Source organism: Thunnus maccoyii, chromosome 2, assembly GCF_910596095.1.
Source record: "Thunnus maccoyii chromosome 2, fThuMac1.1, whole genome shotgun sequence".
Lineage (NCBI taxonomy): Eukaryota > Metazoa > Chordata > Actinopteri > Scombriformes > Scombridae > Thunnus > Thunnus maccoyii.
This window is the reverse complement of record NC_056534.1, coordinates 18,976,190-18,992,974: the sequence shown is the minus strand read 5'-3', so window position 1 is coordinate 18,992,974 and position 16,785 is coordinate 18,976,190. Positions and strand designations below refer to the sequence as shown.

At 41.3% G+C, this 16,785-nt stretch overlaps 3 protein-coding genes across 15 annotated transcripts in view; 2 read left to right on the top strand and 1 right to left on the bottom strand.

The window, feature by feature from the left end:
* The window catches only part of rbm47 (RNA binding motif protein 47), a 31,815-nt gene extending 27,558 nt beyond the window's left edge, over positions 1-4,257 (top strand). For all 12 annotated transcript variants that reach the window (XM_042434914.1, XM_042434895.1, XM_042434911.1 and 9 more), the window contains 2 exons: positions 272-465; positions 1,182-4,257. In XM_042434914.1, coding sequence (XP_042290848.1) covers positions 272-465; positions 1,182-1,433 — 446 coding nt within the window. In that variant the 3' untranslated portion in view covers positions 1,434-4,257. The remainder of the gene's footprint in view (positions 1-271; positions 466-1,181) is intronic.
* Positions 4,258-6,675: 2,418 nt separating this feature from the next.
* Positions 6,676-14,917, top strand: zfp91 (ZFP91 zinc finger protein, atypical E3 ubiquitin ligase). Of its 2 annotated transcripts, XM_042394592.1 has the most exons (13): positions 6,676-6,913; positions 7,181-7,611; positions 7,916-7,953; positions 8,454-8,570; positions 9,251-9,290; positions 9,911-10,021; positions 10,121-10,213; positions 11,182-11,367; positions 11,630-11,680; positions 11,875-11,953; positions 12,376-12,490; positions 12,609-12,708; positions 12,828-14,917. In XM_042394592.1, the coding sequence occupies exons 2-13, from the start codon at positions 7,205-7,207 to the stop codon at positions 13,819-13,821; spliced, it is 2,331 nt and encodes a 776-aa protein (XP_042250526.1). In that variant the 5' UTR covers positions 6,676-6,913; positions 7,181-7,204; the 3' UTR covers positions 13,822-14,917. The 2 variants fall into 2 exon arrangements, with proteins under 2 accessions (XP_042250526.1, XP_042250536.1); XM_042394602.1 differs by having other exon boundaries at positions 6,676-7,611; positions 9,254-9,290.
* Positions 14,325-16,236, bottom strand: si:ch211-113e8.11. Its single transcript, XM_042394616.1, has 2 exons — positions 15,903-16,236; positions 14,325-15,748 (listed from the first exon to the last, which is right to left on the bottom strand). Exons 1-2 carry the CDS (start codon positions 15,983-15,985, stop codon positions 15,076-15,078), a joined length of 756 nt encoding a protein of 251 aa, XP_042250550.1. The 5' UTR covers positions 15,986-16,236; the 3' UTR covers positions 14,325-15,075.
* Positions 16,237-16,785: the final 549 nt, after the last annotated feature.

Genomic DNA, 16,785 nt, shown 5'->3' with positions numbered 1-16,785 from the left:
ATAATCCGAATCACACTCCAATGCCAACTTGTGTAACTTATTATTTTTTCTCTTCTTGCGTAAATTGTGTCCTTCAAGCTTTCTCTTGGTGTTTTTTCTTCATGTCTTTAGTATTTCATTCTGTTCTGTTCTTTTTTCTAAATTACCCTCAGATCTAACTGTGCCTGTGTTTGTTTGAGTATGGGTGCCTGTATGTGCTTGTCTTTCAGCTATTGTTCACTATATTTTGTGTGTTATCCAGGCTCTCATTCTTGTGTCTCTCTATGAACAGTGGCATTGCCGACTCTAGGTGGGCAGTACCCAGTGTTCAGTGCGGCTCCCACAGCCAAGCTGATGGAGGAGGGGAAGGTGCACACAGTGGAGCACCTCATCAACCCTCTGGCCATGCAACACCCTGAACACACCAACGCTTCTGCTGCTGCTGCTACTGTCCTACCTGCCGTCTCTACTCCTCCACCGTTTCAGGTGTGCATTATAGCTCTGTTATATGCTTCAGACACATAAAATTGTTTGAATGATTCATGCTGATAAAGATGTAGAATGTCCAGAACCATTTCACGGCTGTTTTAATCTGGACTGTATGTTTGTAGTTTTGAGGATCATTTCTTAGCATTACTATATTTCACTCACCAACTAAATTTTTGCGATACGGGGCCATAAAAACAACACAACAACTTACTGTAGACCTTATCAAAATGTCTCCCTCAGAAGTGAAAATTTAAACTGATTAAAGGTGATTGTGTGCACAATCATTACAGAGAACTGATCATGATAATGGTTATAAAGGACATGTTAGGTTAATTTCTTCTAAGTAAGGTGTTTAGACAACATGGTTAAAAACATTTCAACCTGACTGATGCCTCGTAAAGTTGCTCCAAGTGATCTGTAGTGATATGTACTGTAATTGGTGAAGATTTCGGTCCTATTAGGTGGTTTTCTTAGTTTAATGTAAAACTAAATGTCTGGTTAAGTCCACACAGTCATATATGACACACGTTGCTTGGTGGTACTCTGGGAAGTTTATGTTCCTTATGTAGGTTAAGTAAAAACAACTCACAACTGAGTGGATTCATTCAATTAATGGGCAATAAATATATTCACTGTACATTGAGGACATGCTTTAGAAATCCTCTTATTAACTGTATGCTGTATACTCCTTCTCTTTCTCCTACATTTCCCAGGGTCGACCAATCACTCCTGTCTATGCCATGGCCCACAACGTACAGCGCATCCCAGCAGCCGGCGGCCTGTATGGAGCTGGATACGTCCCCATCACAAACTACGCTGCCAACTCAGCAGCTCTGGCTGCTCTGCAGAAGAACGCAGCTGTGGCAGCTGCAGCATATGGAGGATACACCGGCTACGCTGTGCCACAGGCCTTCCCTGCAGCAGCCTTCCAGCTGCCCATCCATGACGTCTACCAGACATACTGATTCTGAAGGATCGGACCACATGAAACAACAAGAGCATTATTCTGCCTGTGACTGAACAACCTCTGCAACATCTCAACAGTGTGCATGATATGAAAACATCTCTCGAACTTGTGAACCTCCAAGCACTCCAAAGGAATGCCGTTTGAAATAAACATTCAGAACACAGACAGTAAAGCCATCACAACCTGACATCTCACATCTCTCCCACCTATTAGCCTCAGTATATCCCAGACCCACGGCAACCATATGACAGGCTTAATTATGCAAAATTATAACAGACATAGAAGACAGTCCATTCACTGAGGAAACCTACGTGCATGTGGTGACAACCTTCCCCCAACAATGAGCGTAACACGGTCACAACTCTATGTCTCTATCTCTTTCCCTGACCCTCGCCACCTTGTTGCTATAGCAACAAGAACACTGAAGGTACATTCAAGTATTTATGAAGAGAAGATACATATTTAAAGTTGTATTCTCTGTAGGTTTCTCTGTGTATTTTAGATATAAATTAGACAAGACAGACCGTGTCTAATTTTGTGTAAAAAAAAAAGTGTAAAAACATGGGGGAAACAAAGAAAAAAGTTAATTGAAAGGAACAGGAACTACTGACTTGAGAGGATACCACTGAAGCCAACTGTTTTGGATATAGCCTACTAATGTCTTGTTTTAGTTTTTTTTTTCATTAGTATATAGTGTTTTAGTCAATTCTACATGCTGTAGGTGAAGCTGTCCGTCCATGCTGGTTGAATGTGTACGCTTCAAACATACCTGTTTGGTACTTTTTGGTTTATTTAGTTTTATTTGTGTTTTTTGGTTGTTTTAAATGAAGGTTCTATTGTGTTGTGTTTATTTGCCTATAATTTCTTTACTTGTTTCTATGTTTCTCCTTTAACTTTTTGAAACATATACAGTATCTTGGTTTGCTTGAAGAAACGTTCCCAGCTAAATAATATTTTTGTGACAGATTCCTTGGGGAACAAATAATGCAAGAAAGAAAACTGGAAAGCTTTTTTCAAAGATGGGAAACACGTTTCTATCTGCCAGCCTGATAAATGGTGATATCATGTTCATGGAGATGTTTTCCATCCAGGGGAAATGCGCTGACAGGGGACTAAGACTGAACAGATATTAGTTGTTGTTTTTTTTCTCATTTATGTATGTCTTTATTATTGCTTTTTGAATTATTTGAGTCTTGAAAGGTGAACAAATATGGACAGAAATGAGAGACATTTTTCTATATGGACTGGAGCACTCTGTCGTTAAGCGCTCCTGCATTTGCTAAATGCTAACCAAAAACCTAATGCTACATACACTCCAGTCTCACGACATTAGAAAGATGCCTCACTACAGTGCCTTACATCTGCATACTGTTACGTGCTACTCTGGGCTTTATATCTTTCACTGTGCCTTTTGTGACAAAGCTAAGCCCGCGTGGTCGGCACGAAGAGGAGCGACTTCTGCCTGTGCATGGCGCTGGAGTCTTATCCATTCATTTTTCCATTGAACCAGATTTGTGGTATTACTGTATTATAGTGAGACGAGTAGGTTTCAGTCTCTGCAGTCAGATGTGACAAGGCTACCTCTCTCCTGTAGTCTCTTCTCTGAATGTCCTGCAGTAACACTCCATATGTTTATATCCTTATTTCTCGTCCTCTAAACTGTGCTTGACCGAGGTGCACTTAAACATATTTATAAAGGGCAAGAGATTGCCGCTTTCAGATGAAGAGATATTAAATGCTAAGCGTGAATTCATATGTGAACTGGGCTACTTGGCATTTGCCACCGTCTGTGTTATCTGGCAGAGTTTTCCCTCCCTGATAAAGTATAAAACATAAAATAACACTTATGAATGTGTAGTAGGCACTTTTTAAACTCAGCAGTGTGTTGTAAAACAAGTGTAATATTGAACTGGGAATAACTGGAGCAATACCTCACGCTGAAGTGTGCAAGTAGCCGAGCGATGTACTGCAGCACACAAACATAACGGATGCAAGCAGCTGCTGATCATGAAGTCATGCAACAGAACAGACATCTTTATGTAAAAACATGCAAAACACGTTTGTATGCTTGCATTCATTAACCAGTTGACATAGTTAATTGTTCTAAATTTTAAACTCTAAACTTCTTTTTGTTCCCTGTGTTTGAGGGATTTTATTTGCTCATTTTCCATCATCTCCTCAGATGTTCGATTAAATTTTACACACAAAACAATAAGATGAGTTTGACTTTGAGGAAGGCCTGGATTTTGACATTCTGTTAAGTTAAATGAAGAGAATGATTATTCACAACATATTTGCTCTATCTCACTCCATTTTCTACTTATTACTACATCTCTTCTCTCTGAAACTGGACTTAGAAAACAAACTGGCGACAGCTTTTTATTATTTTCTTGTATGATGACAATAAGTCAGGATATATTTAATATATGCATTACGTATATTGTGTATGAAGTGAGAAGAAAAGGTATAATATATTCTACAACATATTTCTTTTCATTATTTACACCTTGCTTAGGGATAAAAAGTCAGAGTAACAAAAGTAGAAAAACTTTTTTTTGCCAAAGTGTCCAATAGTTTTTAAACATTCAAGGTTATTGTGTTTTTGTTATGTGTAATGTTATTTTTTTGTTGTTGCTATTTTTAACTGCATTTAGTGTTATGAGTGGGAACACAAAGGCATTCTCTTTCAGCCACATGTTATCAGTTTCAACAGCCAAGACTGAAACTGTTCAAACCATCAGTCCTTTGAGCTGCAGCTCCGCTTAAAAAAATGGACTCAGTTTGTCAGTTCTGGCTAAACTATTAAAGGTCTAATTGTCTAACAGCCATCAAAACATCTTTGTGTGTTTGACAGCAGACCAACTGTCACTTTCTGGTTCTGCCTCCCACTCAAAACACCTTGCTTTACTTTCTATTGCCTGCATTTCACCCACACTACATCAGCAGGACGAACTCCTCCTGCTCCGTGTTTCAGTGGTGTGTGGAGCTATATGCCTAGTTTAATATAGGTGTTACCATTTAAACTCTTCCTAGTGTGTGCCTTAATGCCAAGATGTGCCCTGTGCTGTATATCTTTGTAGACCTGCAGACTGTTTTCTATCAGAAGGTTTGTTTAAAAAAAAAAAGAAGCTTATTTGGCATTGTTATATTTATAGTGACAAAATAGATAAATAAAGCATTTTCAAAAGCATGTGATGCTGTGTCATTCTTTTTGTCCTCCCGCCACACTGGTTATATATAACGTGTGAACCATAACAGTCTAAACCGGTGGTTCCCTAACTGTGGAACGGGACCTCGTAATGGGTCACAGGATAAATCTGATGGGTCACAAGAAATGAAAGAAAAAAAAACATTTATGTTATACAAAATTATATATTTTTATTTTATTTTTGTTTTTTCTTGTATAGGACTGATGCTAAAATAATCCTTCAAATGAAACAGTTGGGAATTTACTCTTTGGTTGAACTCGCATCCATACTAAGACCATAACTTGTGATTAGGGATCACAAGTGGACGTGCTTCATTTGAGGGACTCACAAGCAAAAAAAAAAGGTTGGGAAACACTTAGTCTAAACCATCTCAGCTAGGCTTTGTTTTAGATTAAACTGCTTAACTGTGGAAAGCACTAAGAGGGGTCATAAATGTCTTGAAAGGTTCTGAGACAGAGGACTTTGACTACAACCTCTGTGAATGGAAACCCATCCCCGACCTCATACATCAGCTATTATTAAGAAATGTGTCATGGTGCAGAGAGGAGAGAGAGCGCAGTGGAGAATGTTTCATAAACTCAACTTTACTCTAGAAACATGTTGTACCCCAGTGAGGAGTCCATAGAGGACTTTTTAAAAAAAAAAAAAAAGAACAGAAGTAGCCTTCATTATGCTGTATAATATGAGCAGGAAGACAATTACTGGCACAGGCTGTTTTTCTACATTGTCACCACCTTTGAGCCTGTTTTACCATTGAGATGTAGGTACAGATAACAGGAAAAAAAACCTTCTTGGCTATTATTACTTAAATTAATACATATAACAAATACAAAATCCTATTTTGATATCAAAATATGAATTTGTCTCAACTTAGATCATGTTCTCTGATGAAAACATTTATGGAGGGGATATTTAATATTTGGCAAATCACTCAGTGGCACTGAAAGAAGGGGCCTATTAATGATGGATTATCATCATAAATTATGATAATAGTCCAATTCCCATTTCCAATTTTTATTTATATAGTGCCAAATCATAACAAAAGTTATCTCAGGGCACTTAAGTCTTGTCCTTAGCTGCTTTTCATGATAAAAAAAAAGTGTCCACAAGGAAGGGGGAATTAATTTCCCAAAAAGTCAAGGCACACTGCTCTCCCATGGTATGAAACCTAATTTTGTGGTTTCACCCTCCCCATTATCTATCACTCCAATCCCACATGGTGGTTTGTGTATACACAAAGCTGTGATCAGAATAGGATTAATAACATCTTTACAGGTTCTACCAGATAAGAGGCAAGAGTGAGTTTATGACTCAAGAAAATTATCTCCAACATACTGTCATAATAAACTCATCACCACACCTTCTTTATGAGAGAAAATTTAGATTTTAAACTTGGTTAAGGAGGCTATAGATACAGTATATACACATATATTGGCTAGACTTCATGTTATCAGAGGAGGTTTAACATTTAGGACAATGTTGCCATCTGGTGGTTAAAACCCTTCATCAGCGCAGCCTGCAGCAGAGTTGTACTGCTCAGACCAGACAGTGCAGGTTTTCAGCGGCAGCCATGTTAGCGCTACAGTCATCAATGAAGGATATTGTAGAGAACAAAAACCACATTTAGTATTTCTTTAGGATGAATTCAACAGATGCAAGTAGATGTTTATCATACAGACTGAGTAAAATATTGTCACTCATTAAATCCTTTAGCAGAGAATAGAAACACAGTGTAGGCCAGGGAATAAAATACACTGAACATAATTTCACCTGCTTTTATGTGTGTTCATGTGTGACGCAGGGGAAAAATTGTACATGCATGGAACATTTTCCCATAATTGCATTAATATTGTATTATTTTATGTTATTCATCATGCAATCGAGATGAATATACATAAAAAATCTTACGCATGGATTATATACCTATTTTATATTCAAAAGAGCTAAACAGACACGACAAAAAAGAGAAACATATCATTAAAACAAAGTCAAAGTTTTACTGTTATCTCACATGCACTACAATTCCCGTAATGCACCTGCAGCCGTTCCTGTGCGTGTTGCTTTTGCGCGGCTGCTGCTGTCTTTGCAGATTTATAAACAATACACACAGACTGAGCAGGTCTGCTACAAAACACAGAGGGAAATCCAGATGATTTATGCAGCTGCTAAAACGCGCTGCCGCTCTTGAATGTAACCTCAGTTTATATTTGGCTTAAAGGAGACGCAACAAAGCGCACAAAATGGTTGCGCTCCAGGCCCGGGCGAATAAGTAGGTTTACTATAGCTTTAAGAACGCGAAAATAGTGGCTGCTTCTTTAAAAATATATCGGTTTATTGCTGAATAGATAATTAAGAAAAGTTTTCAATTTCTAATCAATAAATCGATGCATATAATCTGCGGCGAACCCAACGCACTCACAGAAAATGCCCCACTGTTGGATAAAGGCCTCTTGCAATCAAAACGTCTTTAAACCAGATGTGGTGCGTTTCTCCTCAATTTGCAAGTGAACCTGCTTGGCTTTCTGCGGATTTACAGACGGGCTGAAGTGTCCTCAAGGTGATGGAACCGACCGGCGAGCGAACCGGGGATGTAAATAAAGGCGAAGAGCCGGTGGAGGACAAGGCCGCAGAGCAGACCCCGGCCACCAGTACGACCGTTACCCCGCGGAGGGGGCTCAGGGAGCGGGGAGCGGGCCGCCCGAGGTCTGGCGTCTCCTCCGCTTCATTAACGGACGTCAACGGGACTGCGCAGAGCTCGGGACGGGTTTTGAGAGACCGGTCAACGAGGGCAGTACCGGCTTGGCTGAAGGACACCAAAAGCGACGACGACGAAGACGAACCGAGTCCGGACACCGGCGCGACCAAGCGGAGGAAAGTTTCCAACTCCCGGCGGAAGAAACACTCAGAGTCTGCGGGTTCGGCTGAGCCTGGAGGGGGGGTCGCAGGTGACAGCCGTCAAGCCACAGAGTAAGTTTTGAACTGAGCAGTTCTAACTGTTAGACAGCTGCATTTGTTTATAATGGGCCTGTCTCAACTTCTAACGTGTGTGTGTTTATGTCGGTGGGGTCAGTTCCTGTCAAAAAGCACGCCTTCAGCCGAGCGCGTCCCCTTCCTGCAGCTCCGCATAGGGAGGGAGGAGTGAAACTTACCTGGCTTTACAATTTCTCATATTTCGACTTCATGCAGCAACTTAAGGATGATAATTGAGGGCATGTCTTTCTGTAAAGAGAGAAAGAAACAGATCTCAGTATGTATTTTTCTCCTTCTGCAGGTCAGAGGACCCCAAGAAACCTGCCACAGATGCTCAAGGTAATTAGTGAAATGCTAGATAGAGACCTTTTGGTGTGTCTGGTGCCGAATTGAAATTAAATCTCATGATGTAAATGGACTGCATGTATATAGCACCTTTCTAGTCTTCTGACCGGCTTTATACTGCATGTCAACATTCACCCAATCACACACATATTCATGCACTGATGACAGAGGCTGCCATGCAAGGTGCCAACCTGCTCATCAGGAGATCTAATCTAATACTCATTCACACACACATACACACACACACAGATGGCACAGCTCCGGGAGCAATTTGGGGTTCAGTATCTTGCCCAAGGACACTTCAACATGCGGACTGGAGAAGCCGGGGATTGAACCATCGATCTTTCAATTAGTAGATGATCCATTCTACCTCCTGAGCCACAGCCGTCCCTAAAATGCTTTTGTATATGCGCAGTTGGATCATGTGTGTATGTGTGGTTGTGTCTCTGCTCATACAATATGTTTAATGGCATCCTCCTGCTCCCTCTCTACAGCTCTGCCCTCCAGACGCCCCCCAGCCCAGGCCGGAGCCAAGCCCCCGTCTGGCAGGGCCATCCGCGGCTCTGCCAAGCCTGTGTGTAAGACAGAACCTGGAATGGAGATTCAATCTGGTGAGCAACCTGTTGACAATGAGCGGCTACGGTTCAACATGTTGGCCTCTGATTGATAAATCAAATCATACACAGAAGCACTAAAACACGGTGCTAACTGCTGTTCTTCAGGATATTATTCACGCTGTAGAAAACCTTCACTAACATCTTGTGTAGACCTGGTTATGGATTAGTTGTGATCATGGATTGCTTCCAATATTTTCACATACGGCAGAATGCAGTAGAGTGGTTGAGCTGTGGCAATTAGTCAATTAACTTATTAGTGGATTGACAGAAAATTAATGGGAAATCATCTTCTTGTCTCATATATGAGGATTTTATGTTTTGGTGAACTGAATATCTTTGGGTCTTGGTTGAATAAAGTAAACATTTGAATGCACATCACTGGGTTGTGGGAAATTATAACAAGCAGTTTTCACTCTTTTCTGACATTTTATAGATCAAACAATAAGATTAATTGAGGAAACGATTGCCCAGTAAATTGACACTTATAAATTGTTTGTTGCAGCCATATGGACTGCAGTAAAATGATTTTGTGTTATGCAGTCATGCGTTTTCACATTGCATCATTTATACAAAATCGTACATGTATCTAAAAACGGAGGTTGTGGTGACTAAGGGTTCTCTTTTGTTGCCTTTCTCATTGTCATGATGTCTTTCTTCCTCTGTTTGTTGTGCAGCAGCAGAAGGGGAGCTGAACAATAAAGAGAAGTACGAAATGTGAGTATATTTTTGGCCCTGAGGGTAAAGCATTAAATCAACGTGACAAGTGTTATGGGTTTTACCGAAGTGTATTGTTTTACAAAATGGCAAAATATATATGGTTTAAGTCTAAAATTAAGAGAGTCAGTGCATCTAAAATGCAAAACAATCCAGTTTATTCCCAGTGGTATCCAGCCATGCAAATTGTTTCAGTTTTATTAAGTAAGTAACTGGGAAAATATGTTTGTGTGTGCGTGTGTGCGTGTGTGCGTGTGTGTGTGTGTGTGTGTGTGTGTGTGTGTGTGTGTGTGTGTGTGTGTGTGTGTAATTTGGGTGAACTGACCCTTTAAAGATGTGATTTTTTTTTTTTTTTTTTTTTTAAACAGTCTATCTCTGATACGCTCACATCTTGGAGAGACTGTGTGTGGTTATGCAGTGTCATTTTGAAATATGGATAATAATGGAGGCTGCATAGCATATATTACAAAATATAATTTGTTTTGATATTTATGGCCCACTGAGCTCATAGCTTTTTAAGTATACTCTCTTTTTTATATATGTATTACGCAAGTGTGTGAGAGTGAGAGATTTGTGCTGTGTTTTGATGACTGCTGTGTTTCACACTTCTGCTGTCTCAGTAAAAAGAAAGAGGAGGAAAGTGAGGATGTTGCTGAACCAGTCCTGGAAGACAAAGACCCTCCGTTTCAGGACGACCCACATGACTTCAACTATCAGCCGCAGAGTCAGAGGTAAAGGTGACTCAAGCGCATCACTTGACCCCTTGCAAGTGAAAATGTAAAATCCTTTTTTTTTTTTTTTTTTTTTAAAGTGTTTTTTTTTCTTTTCAGTGGTGCAGAGGAAGAAGAGGGCCTCAGCAGTGATGATGATGTTCCTTTTAGAGATGATTTAAACGATCAGAGCTATGACCCCAAGGCTGAAAGGTTTGTGTGTATGTGTAGGGGAGCGTGGCGGAGTCACACCTCTGGCCCTGTTTACACCTGGCATTAACATGCGTCTGCACATACGTCTTGAGTGACGACTTCTGATCGCATTTCACTTTCCTGCTCTATATGCAAATAAGCACGTACATCAATTCCCTTTGCAAAGACCAAATTCGTTGTTGTTTTTAACTGACGGGAGGACCGCTGTGTTCAACTTGTTTGATAACAGGATAAACAAATATACAATGCATTGTGTGCCCCCTCACAAACATTAAATGCCTGTCCTATAGCTCCATTATGTCGAGCAGCGCAGCAAATCTAAGATCTGTAGTTCTTTTAATTCACATGAAAATCAGAAAAACAAAATAACGCCTTTCTTTATCCTGTTATTAAACAAGTTGAACAAAGGAGGCAGCAATTCAGTTCCTGTGCCTAGTCTGCCGGAAAATTGAGGACGTCAGTTGAGTAGGAGGTCCTTCAGTGTGGCCCAGGACACATTGCGTTTACACTGCTAAATGAATGTGGCCCAGACCACCTCCGAATGTGGTCTTATATATATATATAGATATATATATATATACACACACATAGACGGAGCGCTAGAGCGAATCAATAGGACGGCATTTGATTTTCGTGAGGGGACACAATGCATTGTATATTTGTTTATCCTGTTATCAAACAAGTTGAACACAGCTTTGGACGGAGCGGACCCCGGTCCGGTCCTCCCACTGGTTAATAAAAAACAAATTTTGTCTTTGCAAACGGAAATGATGTCCGTGTTTATTTGCATATAGAGCAGAGAAGTGAGATCTGATCACAAGTGGTCACTCAGGATGCATGTGGAGATGCATGTTAATACCAGGTGTAAACAGGGCCTCTGCTTGCATTTGTTGCAATATTCTCCACACTGCGTTATTATACAGATCAGTTTTATTCAGTCCTATGATATCTCTCCCTTGTCCTTTCAGGGATGCCCCTAAACCAAAGCGCAGAGCTCCTCCTAGACAGAAGGAGAAGAAAGAAAAAGAGAAAGCGCCTAAAAAAGAGAAAGAGGTTGCTGAAATAAAGATAGAAGGTTCAGACAACTTGGAGAGAGTGGAAGAGGAAGTGAAGCTGGAGGAAGAAATAGTGGAGGACCCTGACGGACCCAGGAAGTAAGCACATCCCTTGTAAATATGTGACAAATGTGAAATGTTATCAGTAGGACATATTCACATTAAATGTACGTCTAATGAGAAGTGCATGTGAAATACTAATTGTCCTGCCTGTGACTGTATTACATTCAGCTTCAATCTGAATGTAACGTGTGTGGTTACAAACCAAACTCTGATTTCATAGTAGCGTTGTGTTCACAGTAGTGTCTGCATTTTCCATTCCCAGTCAGTTATGTAATTTCCTTTGTTCTTTCTGTGTTAGGAGAGGCCGGCGGAAAAAAGATGACAAAACCCCACGGCTGCCAAAAAGAAGGTGAAGTTGATGTTTGTTCTGGGGCGTCATAATATTATCTTTATAATATGACTCCATGTATCATCATGTCACCATTTTATGCAGAAATAACTGATATGATGGTGACTGATGATGAATTTGGATTTGTGGGATATGAATAAAGACTTTGAGGTCTATTTAATTACACTGTATTGACATGTGCTTTGCCCACACAGGAAGAAGCCCCCGGTGCAGTATGTGCGCTGTGAGATAGAGGGATGTGGCACAGTTCTGGCTCATCCTCGCTACCTGCAGGTCTGTCTCTTTGCTGTTGACCATTTCATTTCCAATCATGTTATTTCCAAAAAGCTGCAATTAACAATTATTTTCATTATTGATTCAATTACTGACAGTCAGCTTATCATTTAATCAACAAATCATCTCAGCTCTTAACAAGGTCCAAAGGTACCTCCTGTGGTAGTGTTTCATTATATCTGTAGGTGAAGGGAGGTAAACTTTTTTTAATGAAATGTTCAACACAGAAGGACTAAATGGGGTCTACAGAACATGTTCACATAGTCCAAATAAATAAAATGTTCACTTGATTGACAGTTTAGCCACACACTATTGTCAAGGTTGATCACTTACAACAGTAGCAAATAACTTTTCTATCTTGACCTCCATCCAACTGTTTCTGATATGCTGTTGTTCCATATCTGCTCTGTTTTGCACACCAGCATCACATAAAGTACCAGCACTTGCTCAAGAAGAAGTACGTATGTCCTCATCCTTCTTGTGGAAGGCTTTTCCGACTACAGAAGCAGCTGCTTCGTCATGCGAAACACCATACAGGTACACATATGTACATAAACTATGCATTGGGTTAGATCTGTGTGTGGTCATTTCTTGTTATAATCAATAAAGAAAGTATATTTTTTGTGTTGTGTGATTTTTTTTTTTCTTCTTTTAGACCAGAGAGACTACATCTGTGAGTTCTGTGCTCGTGCCTTCAAGAGCTCCCACAACCTGGCTGTGCACCGCATGATCCACACCGGAGAGAAGCCCCTCCAGTTAGTGCCTCCCTGTTCACACTTTTTGATTGTTTTAGCTTGTAAATGCATTAATTCTATTAAATTTCCCCAGATTACTGTGTATTTCCTCTCAATTTATTTATTTCTTGTATTAATAGGTGTGAAATCTGTGGCTTCACCTGTCGCCAGAAGGCGTCTCTCAACTGGCACATGAAGAAGCATGATGCCGATGCCACCTATCAGTTTTCCTGCTCCATTTGTGGCAAGAAGTTTGAGAAGAAGGACTGCGTGGTGGCCCATAAGGCCAAGAGTCACCCAGAGGTGCTAATTGCTGAGGCACTTGCAGCCAATGCTGGCGCCCTCATCACAACCCCTGCATCCTTGCTGGAGCTGCCAGGAAACCCCATGCAAGCAGAAGTCACCAGCCTGGAAATGAGCCAAATAGGGCAGGAGGGGCAGGTGGAACCGCTGAGCCAGGAAGGTCAAGTTGGGCAGCAAGTGGCTCAGGTGTCTCAGATGGGTCATGTGACCCAACAAGTGAGTCACCAGGTGGTTTTACTGGGACAAGACCAGAGCCTCCATACCATGCAGGTGCCGGTGACAATCGCCCTGTCCCCCATTGACCCCCCTTCGCCAGCTGACAACCAGCAGCAGACTCACCTCCAGCTACAGATGCCCGTCCAGTTCGTGCAACCACAGCAACCCCAAATCCAACAACTGACCCTCCATTCTGGCGCGGTGGTGACCCAGCACCAACCCCAGCTTCATCCCCTTCAGTCCTATTCCTCCCAGCAGCACAGTCACGGGCAGACACAAATCCTACAAATGACCTTCCAGCCGGTCAGCCAGTCCCAGACCCATATTCAGCAGATCCCCATCCTAGCGACCTCTCAGCAGCTTCAGACCCTGCAGACAGCCGCCCCGAGCCCTCCTCTCCTGTCCCCGTCCCAACCCCAGTCCCAGGATCCAGCCTGCACCAATGGGGACAGCTTTATTCTGGACAATCCGGTGCTCTCTTCCTCCTCTCCATCAGTCAACTCCCTTCAGCAGACAGAGGCGGTGGGGGAAGACAGCGTGGTCTGGGAGCAGACAGGACAAGGGGACGTTCTGTCTGACAGCACTGAGAGACATGTGCAGCAGGCCCTCATGTAAAACAAGGATGGTGCACTCAAAGCAGAAAAAATAGTGGCAAATTATGTCATCAGTGAGCTAATATACTGTATTGCAACGTTTGAGGTAAATGTAGGATCACAAATATAATATGTACTGTTCACTCATAGTCATCTTTGGTAGCTTTTTAGAATATCTGTATCAGGGAAAGATATGTATGTGTCTATATGTGTAAGTTGTTGCCTTTGTACATAAGTCCTGTAAACTTCACTAGCCTTTTATTTGAGTGTGTGTGTGTGTGTGTGTGTGTGTACTGATGCAGAAAATGACTTCTAAAAGATGTTGCAAAGCTATTGCTGTTATGCAATAATATAGCATACCTCTAAGTAATAGACAGCACTTCAAATGCCTTGTGTGTGGCATTATCAAGGTTCCTACTGGATTAAAGCAACTTTATTTATATACTGAATTAAACACAAAACACACATTAGAAAGCTACAAACCTCCTCAATATGTGTGCGTTCAACAAATTCAGTTTAAATGAATTGTCAGCCAGTTGTTCATTTATTGTCCAGAGCTACACAAAACTTTTACTCGACCAGGTTAAAAGAAAAATGTAACATAAATCTAAATAAACTCACAAAGAGAGAAATATCTTAAAACCTGGAAGGACATAGACAGAAAGGTGTTACACAGGGCTGTAAAAAGTCACAAAATATACATATTTAGAAGATTTTTGGCAGTGTCATTAAACCAGTTTAAATGACATTTGTGCAGATTTGTTAAGCTTGGCTGTGGGTAGACTGAAGGAATAATAACCCGTATAATTTATTTACTGCTCACAAACGTCCTTAGTCATTGTAGCCAGCCAGAAGATGACATTGGACACTATTAATCACATTATGAATCCTGCAAGCACAGTCACTGAATTAAACTATTAAAACTAATACTGTCACTGAATAGTGTTTGAAACATCATGTAAATTCATAACCAGAACTATGTAGAAACCTTTGAACACGTGTCGATACTAAAGTTGCACCAGTCTGATGCAAATTTAGTATGTGTGACATAGGATGTGTGGTAGAGCAGGCACAACAGCTGTTCATTTATATGATGTAAATAAATGTCTTAACATTTAGCCTAAGTGTATTCATTGACACTATTTCCAACATTTTAAACACAGAGTATGCCTGAGTTATTATTTGTACACTAACATTATAGACAAAGATACACACAGGCATCCGCTGCATACTATTGCTTGGTGACAGCAAACTGTCATTGCTAATAAAACACCCATCAGGACATATTGATCCGTTCTCTGTCCCTCTGCATGGCAAACTGCTTCATAGCCCGTTTAGGAGGAATCAAAGTGTTACTCAGTCCAACCCTCCTCTTCTTCACTTGCTGCCCCTCTGACTCTTCCTCCTCCGTCTCCTGGGAGCCGCTTGCACGGGTCTCAACCTGAGCTGATGCCGGTGCTTCGTCACTCACAGGTGGATGACAGTCAGAGGGTGTAACTGCAGTCTGAAGATCACTATCATGAGCAAACTTGCATTTGATCCCGAACCTGCATCTGCCGTCTTTCCTGTATGACACACACATCCTTTTACCTCCAATCTGGGAGGGTTTGGCCTGCATTGTGAGGGGGACATGTTTCTGCAAGGCGCTGAGCTTCTGGTCTGCCTGAGCCTTGAAGGGGTTGGCAAACACACTGCTATCAGAGCAGGCGTTTAGAGGAGGAGGAGGCAGTTTGTTAGGGGTGAGGGAGCCCAGGGAAGGTGCAGGCAGGGTGGGCTGGCATGCAGCAGTAGGTGCCTTTGCTGGATGTTGTTGTGGTGGTGGTGGTGATGAAGAGGGCTCTGAGTCCTCTTCCTCTTGTTCTGACTCACTGGAAGCTGAACCAGACTCCAGCAAGAAGTTGCGGGTCTTTTTAACAGCTGTCGTCTCATTTCCGACATCCTTGCCAAAACTTGATATTGAAAAATTAGCAGAGAGAAAAGAGAAGAAAAAAAGTTGCACGGTTCGCTTTATGATAACAACATCGAGACACGAATAAGCTAGCGTCATACACGTTTCTATCACTGTGAAAAATGATGCAAAATATTCATAAGGGGTTTAATTACCGAGCTCCACCGTTGTTTACATCCTCTACATCTCCATCGCTGTCAGACTCCGAGGACACTCCGTATCCGACGAGAGAGTTCATGCCGCTAATATCAACTGAAGCTAAGCTACTTGGCTTGTTAGCTTGGTCTCAAAGGTGAAGGAGCTAAAAGTGTCCCTGGACAGCTCGACAGCTACAGTAGATAGTTAAACATGTTAAATTAATACGGTGATAAAATCTTAAATCACTCCCATTTCTTTTTTGAATTAAACACCCAGGTGTCCACTAACGTTAGCTGCGGTCATTTAGCTGCTGCTCTGTTTATATTGCAGCTGCCTGCAGTGACACCCAGAGGAAAGGCGTGGTGCTGCACCCTTAAACCTCAACCCACAAATCACAAACACGGATCCATGTCGCATATGACCCCTTTGACCATCAAAATATTATCTTCTTTGTATAATCATGTAATATATTGTTATTAGAGTTTTGTTTTTTTTAATCATTAGAGTTATTTTCACATCATTAGAGGTAGTTAATTTAACACCGTTTACACACCACTGTATTTTCAGAATTAATTTAGGCTTATATAAACTGAAATTAGTATCATCCTCATAAGTGTAATAAAATTTTGGTAATGCATTGTGGAATAGGCCTATTTCAAACACTGTACTGTGAGATTACATTGCAGAATATACCAGATCTGGCTGCTTATATTGTAAGCATAAAAATGAATGGAATGCTATATAAATTAAAGCTGCAAGCAGCGTTGAACGGGCCCTCACGCCGCCGTGCACGTCGGGCCGCGGCGCAGTCGAAGGGCTTCTGTCACGGGCATGTAGATGACTTCAGACCCGGGCTGTTTTCAGACAGTGCAAGACGGATAAACATCACTTCCTTTGTCC

What these genes read in the sequence shown, in the direction of transcription:
- zfp91 (XM_042394592.1), top strand. Translation starts at nt 7,205, where the DNA reads ATGGAACCGACCGGCGAGCGAACCGGGGATGTAAATAAAGGCGAAGAG. An exon ending in GACCCTGACGGACCCAGGAA is followed by an intron (nt 11,368 to 11,629) that starts GTAAGCACATCC and finishes TTTCTGTGTTAG; the next exon opens with GAGAGGCCGGCGGAAAAAAG. An exon ending in TCATGCGAAACACCATACAG is followed by an intron (nt 12,491 to 12,608) that starts GTACACATATGT and finishes TTCTTCTTTTAG; the next exon opens with ACCAGAGAGACTACATCTGT.
- si:ch211-113e8.11 (XM_042394616.1), bottom strand. Translation starts at nt 15,985, where the DNA reads ATGAACTCTCTCGTCGGATACGGAGTGTCCTCGGAGTCTGACAGCGAT. An exon ending in GTAAACAACGGTGGAGCTCG is followed by an intron (nt 15,749 to 15,902) that starts GTAATTAAACCC and finishes TTCAATATCAAG; the next exon opens with TTTTGGCAAGGATGTCGGAA.